Genomic DNA, 7,612 nt, shown 5'->3' with positions numbered 1-7,612 from the left:
GTGTGTGTGTGTGTGTGTGTGTGTGTGTGTGTGTGTGTGTGTGTGTGTGTGCTGAGACGAAGTACAATCTTTCAATGGGGATCAGAGAAATCCCTAAAACGCCATTAGGCTGATTAGGGCAGATGCAACTGGTACACATGATAAAGACAGACCTCCTGCCAGACTGACAAGCAGGCAGGAAAAACGCTGTGTTGGCAAGAGGGAATTTACAAGTAATAGAACGCTGGCAGTATTCTGCAGCCTTCCCATTATAATACACAGTTTGTGAGGGTGCTCCCTCTGTTTGCAAAGCCAGACAATCTTTGTCATCTTGGATCTGGTTTCTCTCTCAAAGCTATTGTATCTCTAAGTCATGAAGTTGATACAGTAAATATTTCACCTTTTTGTACGTCTCGGTCCAGCACCTCATCAAACAGTTTCTCCTGAACTGCTGGGGGCAAGTCCTCAATGTCTGACACAAAAAGAAAGAAGAGAACAAAATGACAGAAATCCAAAAAAGGCTGTTATTAGAGGGGACACAATTGCAGAGAAAGTTAAAAGTTAACAGTTTATTCATATTTTATTTGTTTTAATCTCTTCTTAAACTAACAATAACACTTACTGAAAAGGTCAACTAAAAACATTTTTCTGTAGTGGCTCATTTCAACTTAAGCCACTATGTTTTGTTCTTTCCACAATGGCCACTGGCTTACACTGAATGCTCGGAGCTCTTGTCAACACAGTAGCTTATTCTTTAGCTAAAATAAATGAATGCAGTGACTTTGTGGAACTGAACAGAATGGCTTTCTATAGTGGCCAGGATCCAATTTCTGCATTGTCCTGAATACTCTACACAACAAAAATCCTCAGCTTAACAGCAACAGACTGGAGCATAAATAGAATAAAATTGAATATAGAATAGAATTGCATTTTACAGAAATTGCACTGAATGCATGCAATATTACAGCCACTGGCCAAATTGCTAATTATAGCTTTGTTACAAACAAAAAACATGCATTGCTGGCCATATACTCAGTTTGCAACAACAATACTGAATCAGTAAGCAAGAGGTAGCCTCCGTCTTCTGCAGTTGGAAACAGACAACTGTAGAATTCTGTCCCCTCAGGATCCAAACAACAAGCGATTTCATAGGCCACCAGTAAACAAATCAAGCATTCTATCACAAAAGGTAGCCAGAGGGGATGCTAGACTGGGCTTCTTCAGGTACAGAGTTTGAAGTTAACCTTACTTTAAAACTTAATTCGAGTTTAAGTTATCCTTATACAAAACACAGAAAGCACGTTTGACAGCTTCTGGAATTCATGATATGACATGCATGCCTATTGTTTATACATTAGCATATTTGTTTGTGGTGCTGACCTGCAGGCAGGGTGAAGGTCACCAAGTCAGTGAGGAAATAGCAGGTGAAGTCTCCTTTGCGCTGGTGAAGAGAGGCCGCCACCTCACGACGGATCTGCTCCGTTAGCTCAGGACACACCATGGCTGGAATACACTTGGCTGCCTGTTGGGACACCTGCAAAGAGGAAAGGATAATGGTAAAGAAGGATAATATAAATTGAAAAGAGCATATGAGACAGAGGCTGATAATTGAGCGAGAGAATTTCTAACAATTTCAGAAGGTTGTATTTCCCAAGTAACCAAAAAATATGAAAAACAATAGCTAATGCAAAAATACCTTTCAACGTAGTTAAGCTGCATGCTGTGACCAACTGTATTCCACAGTGGTCTAAGTTTTGTAACAATACTAAGAAAGGCTACAGAGAGAGAAATTAGAAGGCTAAGATGCAAAATGATAACAAGATGGTAAGCTTGAGACAATCTCAGATGTCTTGCAGTTTAAATATATTCCTAAAGTTGAGAAGACTTCTGACAATGCCATTAAATAAAGAATTTCTGCTTTCTGGGGTGAAGGTTTTGGTTGTTGGAATTACAGTATTTGGTTTAGGATAGTGAAGCCTGCTGAATAACATTTTTGCACTTACTGTATATAGTGAGAACACCGTGGCTCTAAGCAGCTGTATAGTTGATTAAGTGATCGGAACTAATTTTACTTTCACTGATCTAATCTAATTTACCTCTAGGACAACACAAGGAAATAAATGTATCTGGCGTTAAAGTAGGGGTCAGCTTTAAAGCATTTTGGGGCATGAGCCAGAGGTTACTCTCTGACCCACTCTGAGAAAAAAAATAAAAAATAAAAAAACTGGGACAGTGACTGAGTGTGGGAGGAGAGGTGTGTATACAGATAATCTGGGATCACAGTGCTGACGGCAAGCAAGCTGCAATAAGCCCCATCTCTCTCACACACACACACAGAACCCTTCCGTGTGCTGCCTATCTTGTGGGGACCAGTCATTGACATAATGCATTCCCTAGCCCCTTACCCTAACCTTAACCTCAAACCTAAATGCCTAACCCTCACCACACCTACTCCTAAACACCAAGTCTTAGTCCTCAAAAAGCCCTTTAACGGTATAGGGACCAGCATTTGGTCCCCACAAGACACTGAGGTCCCCATAAGTATACTGTTTTCACATTTTTGGTCCCCACAAATGTAGCTATACCTAGACCACACACACACACACACACACACACACACACACACACCACACACACACACACACACACACACACACACACACACACACACACACACACACACACACACACACACACACACACACACACACACACACACACACACACACACACACACCACACACACACACACACACACACACACACACACACACACACACACACACACACACAAAACCACACACACACACACACACACACACACCACACAACACACACACACACACACACACACACACACACACACACACACACACACACACTTCAAGGGTATATTTTTCACTGGAGACCCTCCAATTTCTACAATATAGTCTTTTGTCTCTTCATTCTCTTTTAAAGCTTGTAAATTGTACACAATTGCTAGAGTCAAACTGTTTGAAGCCTTTTTTTTTATTACAGATGGAATGGGAGCATAATGAATTTGAGTGATGTAACAGCTAATAACAGAGAATACTTACATTTTGTATGTGTTGCACAGAATGATCCACATCATCTATCTACCAGCATGAATAGTTGGCGTTTATACCGGTACAGTCTAGCGGGTGGTCGCAGTGTAAACAGAATTTAAAAAGATACCTCTCCATCAGCCAATACCTGGGGCAAGTGATTCCTGAACTATACCAATATCCCCACTGGGGATCAATAAACAGTATAAATTATTAATATATTGTGGTTGCTTCCACTGACCTCCGTAAGTAACACAGCCAGCATATCCTGTCTCTGGAAGCGGATGGCTAGGTGAACCAGCGTGAAGCCGTCATCAAATGCTGAGGACCGATTTAATAGGCGCACCTCGTCTGATGTTAGCTGTCGTGCAATGTCTCCCCCCGATGACTTGTAGGCCTCCACAGCTGCCAGGTCACCTTCCACAACACCTTCCAATCAAAGAGGAAGGAAAAAGGTCACATTTATAAATCACATGAGTAAACCTTTTCTACGACACTTTCAAACAGTAAACCTCTGCCATGGTACAACCAGTGGGCAGTTTGGAAAAAAGAACATTTGGCATTTAGTTAGAAGTCAACACAACTTCACATTTTTAGAGTGTTTAGAAACTCTCCATAAACTTTCTAAACTCAAAATTAGCAGAATAAGTATTTATATAAATCAAAAGATCTGAAAAGTAAAACAAAAGGAGTTCATTAGTTGACTTTTTGTTTTCATCTTAAATGAGTGTACTTTGTAGGCTGGTGAACTTGTTGATCACTATGGTTAAAAAATCACATCATGACAGAGCATATCAGATGTACAAATTAACTATACTAAGAACAACCTGAGGACATTCTGTGCTCAAACAAAGTATAAAATATTAGACATCAGCTTTATCTCTGTGACAGCTGTAACAGCTTTGAGACGTCAATGACTCGGAAGTCAAAGGGAAAAGACAATATGCAGCCACTTGTAATCCGTCAGTTATTTTTTCCCCTCTTAATCTTCAGGCTTAAATCTTAGCGTCAGGGTTAAAGGATGTGTTTGATCCGACAGATGCAGGGTTTTTTTGTTTTTTGGCACATAGTGTAAATATTACTGTTTGACAGAAGCTGTTTATGTCAACCACTAGCACACTAACTCAAGCGCTGATCTATTCAACAAGACAGTAAAACTATTAGGGGGGGGGGGAACCCAATTTTTATTTTGATATTCACCATGGTAACACTGTATTGATACACAAACCCAAATATCGATTTATGACTATATAAATTGAACATGAAAATGTAACTTTTTTAAACAATAATAATAAAATGCATTGCTTTTTAGTTCACTAAATCGCACCGTTGAATTTTTTCCCGGAGAGGTCAGCATGGGTGACTGTCAGCATGCAAGAGGAAGTTGGTAAAAACAGATGTTGAAAAAGTTTTCCTTTGGAGTCATAATTTGAAGTTGGGAAAAAAGTATTAAATTGAAATACATATCAGAATATCACAATACATTAAAAATTGCAAAAATAATGTATCATGACACAAGTACCGTGGTAAAATCATATCGTGGGGCCTCTGGTGATTTCCACCCCTACAAAACTATAGAAACATATTTGACTGTGTGCAGCAGAAAAAGCTTTGCAGTTATTCTGCTGAGTAAGATATCATTATTGTGATCTTACTCTTTAACACACTGACTACCCAGATGTTTAATTGGGAAGTTTAACTTTTTCGGTGGAAAGTTGAATGATCAGCTCAGCACAAAAGAAAAGTTCAGAAGGTTTCAGCACCCATTCCAGCCTCCATTGCTGAGATCAAGCCAGCAACACAGTGAGTTAAAGGTGCACTATGAGTTCCTGTATGGTCACTTCTGTTGACGTTCCAAGTAAATTCCAAACATAACAGACGAGTGACTTTCCCCTCCCCCCCCCCCCCGTGTTTCCGTACAGTCATGAGTAACTGACTGTCACTAACCCCCCCCCCCCCCAACAACCCTCTTAGTGATGACTGGCTGGAGTCTTTTTTTGTATTTTGGTGCCTAACCCTTGCCTCTAGTGTTTATTTGACGTTTATAACCCCTGTGTTGTCTACCGAGATCAGGCTTTTTCAGTGTATTCAGGGGGCAGGCAGCTAGCGGGTCAACAAGAGATCCCTACGATTTGAGACAAAAAATAAATCACGCAGCAACAAAGCAGGAACTCATAGTACACCTTTAAAGCAAAAGTTAGTATCTATTGAAAAAGAATAATCTATGTGGACGTGTGTCATTATGACAGAATAAAATGAAATCAAACCTTAAATTGTCCAAATTTCCAGCATTATACAGTAAATGCCCATGTAGTATTTGCTCGTACATTTGACAGCAAACACTGTTGAGCTTTTGTTCTCGCGTCAAAGGACCACACACAATGCTCAGCTGCGTGTGTGTGAGTGAGACCGAGAGAGACACAGAGTGGGTGGAAGGACTCGTTATGCCATGTGGAGCTGGCTAGCACTGTGAGAGATCAGGAGAGAAACTACACAATAGCAGCGCAGTGGGATAGAGAGGGATCACACAACCACTATCCACAAAACACTCCTTTAGTGCGGGTGTGCCTGTAGCCCTGCGGCCAGTTCTGCACCCACAGTTCTTTTAGAGAACACAAAAAGCGTAAATATGCAAATGGCCGTACACTTAAAGACAGAGGAGAAAGGTATTGAAATAAACAGCCAACAGACAAATTTTGGTACTTCCAACCATCCACTTCAGTGGGTCATAGACTAAATATAATTGTTGGTTAAAAAAGTGAATAAGGCTGACGGATTTTGAAATGTTCAAAATAGTTTTGGTTTTCTTTGCTGCTCCATATACTTATTATGGCAGTAGCCTGAAAAAGTTTGTCAAACTAAGTATATCCACCAATGTTAGGATTTAACACATTTACTAGAACTATCATGAAAGGAAATCTCCTTCCTCTGCCTCTTTATTTATCCCCAGACTAGAAAGGTGAGCTTTTCACAAAGTCTTTAAACAAGCAAAATAATGTGCAAATAAGGAGATCATTTCACTGATTAAAAGACTAATTGCTTTCTATCTACTGTGGTGTCAACTGTTCCCAATTTGTTTGTTGCTACAGACAAACAATAATAATTTCCTTTATAATAGTGTAGCAATCTGCCTCCTTTAGTAGTGTTTCAACATATTGACACTGATTTCAAGAGACTTATTGAAACCTGCACTAGAGACCAGTAAAATTATCTCACCCCGTTGGCGGAACTGAAACTAAGTATTGAGGGCTGAATCTGACACATTAGGCTTACTACAAGGTGGATGTTATATATAGTGAACGCAGCAACACCAGTTGAGTTTAGGGAGTTGATCTAGGGTCACCCACAGAAGGTCGCCGCTAAAGTGTGGCTATAATATATAGGCCCATATATAGGCTGTAGTAAGTCCGAGACTTATTTATTTTTGACTTCTGTTGCATGGGTCATGCTATTTTTAGTGAAGGAAAGACAGCACCAATCAAAACTTTGAGGCCACTGTTTACAAACACTGATGTCTATAGTCAATGACAGGAAAACCTTCCTAGCAACAGAGGACAGACTCACTTCTCCTCAGCACTAACATCTGTGCCCTCTGCCATCTATGCGCATATCTCTCAAACCATTAGTCCGATGGATTTCAAACTTGACATGTGTCTTGTTATGGACACGAGTAAGGCCCTGTTTACACAAGAACGCTCACGGGTGAAAACGTAAAAATATTTGTATCAGATGTGTGACAGCGTTTTTGGGGCTTAAAAAAGTTGTCGCCAAGGAAACTTAGTGCAGCAGATAAAAAACACATCAAGCTTATTTCCTTTTAAAATGGGAAGATGTCCAGCAGCGACATTAGCTCAGAACTGGCAGAAACCAGTGGGACCCAGGTACACCCGTATACTGTCCAGAGAAGTCTGACCAGAAGTGGTCTTCATAGAAAAGTTGCAACCAAAAAGCCAGAACTCCGACGTGGAAACAAGGCCAAGCAACTCAACTATGCACAAAAAAATAGTCGGAGGTATGGCTTTTTGGCTGCAACTCTTCCATCAGCAATAAGATACGGTTAGCGAAAAAAAGGTGCAACGCTTTTCCGTGTCTAAAGGAAACTCAACAAAAAGCCATTTGCCAACACTAAATATCAAACAAAACCCAGACACTAGCATTAAGTTGCTGTGAGCTGTAGCCTACATTCAACCAGAGGCAGAATATAACGCAATCTCTTATTCCTTCACAGCGCTTTGCAATGCGAGTAAATCTCAGAGCTGAAACAGGTAGACATTAGGGCTGCACGATTATGGCCAAAATGATAATCACGATTATTTTGATCAAAATTTTGATCGCGATTATTCTCACGATATTTGTTGATTTTAACCAAAACAAATGTTAACGTCACAGAGGCGTTTATAACCCAGAGGGAGTGTGATGGACGCTACTCACCGAAGACGCTGACCATAGAACGGTCCAGCACGGGTCGAATGGCGGGAACACACGTCGTATGTATGAAACGTCTGTATCCTCATTGCACTGCATTTTTATGAACTATGCTATTCTGGCCATGGGTCACATCTCTGGCC

At 40.5% G+C, this 7,612-nt stretch overlaps 1 protein-coding gene across 2 annotated transcripts in view; it reads right to left on the bottom strand.

The window, feature by feature from the left end:
* zranb1b (zinc finger, RAN-binding domain containing 1b) overlaps positions 1 to 7,612 on the bottom strand; it is a 21,432-nt gene that overhangs the window by 9,070 nt on the left and 4,750 nt on the right. For both annotated transcript variants that reach the window (XM_032541388.1, XM_032541389.1), the window contains 3 exons: positions 3,286 to 3,473; positions 1,360 to 1,513; positions 380 to 451 (listed from right to left, as the gene is read on the bottom strand). In XM_032541388.1, coding sequence (XP_032397279.1) covers positions 380 to 451; positions 1,360 to 1,513; positions 3,286 to 3,473 — 414 coding nt within the window. The remainder of the gene's footprint in view (positions 1 to 379; positions 452 to 1,359; positions 1,514 to 3,285; positions 3,474 to 7,612) is intronic.

Source organism: Etheostoma spectabile, chromosome 17, assembly GCF_008692095.1.
Source record: "Etheostoma spectabile isolate EspeVRDwgs_2016 chromosome 17, UIUC_Espe_1.0, whole genome shotgun sequence".
NCBI classification, from domain to species: domain Eukaryota; kingdom Metazoa; phylum Chordata; class Actinopteri; order Perciformes; family Percidae; genus Etheostoma; species Etheostoma spectabile.
The sequence above is the reverse complement of the archived record's forward strand: the minus strand, read 5'-3'. Positions and strand labels throughout refer to the sequence as shown.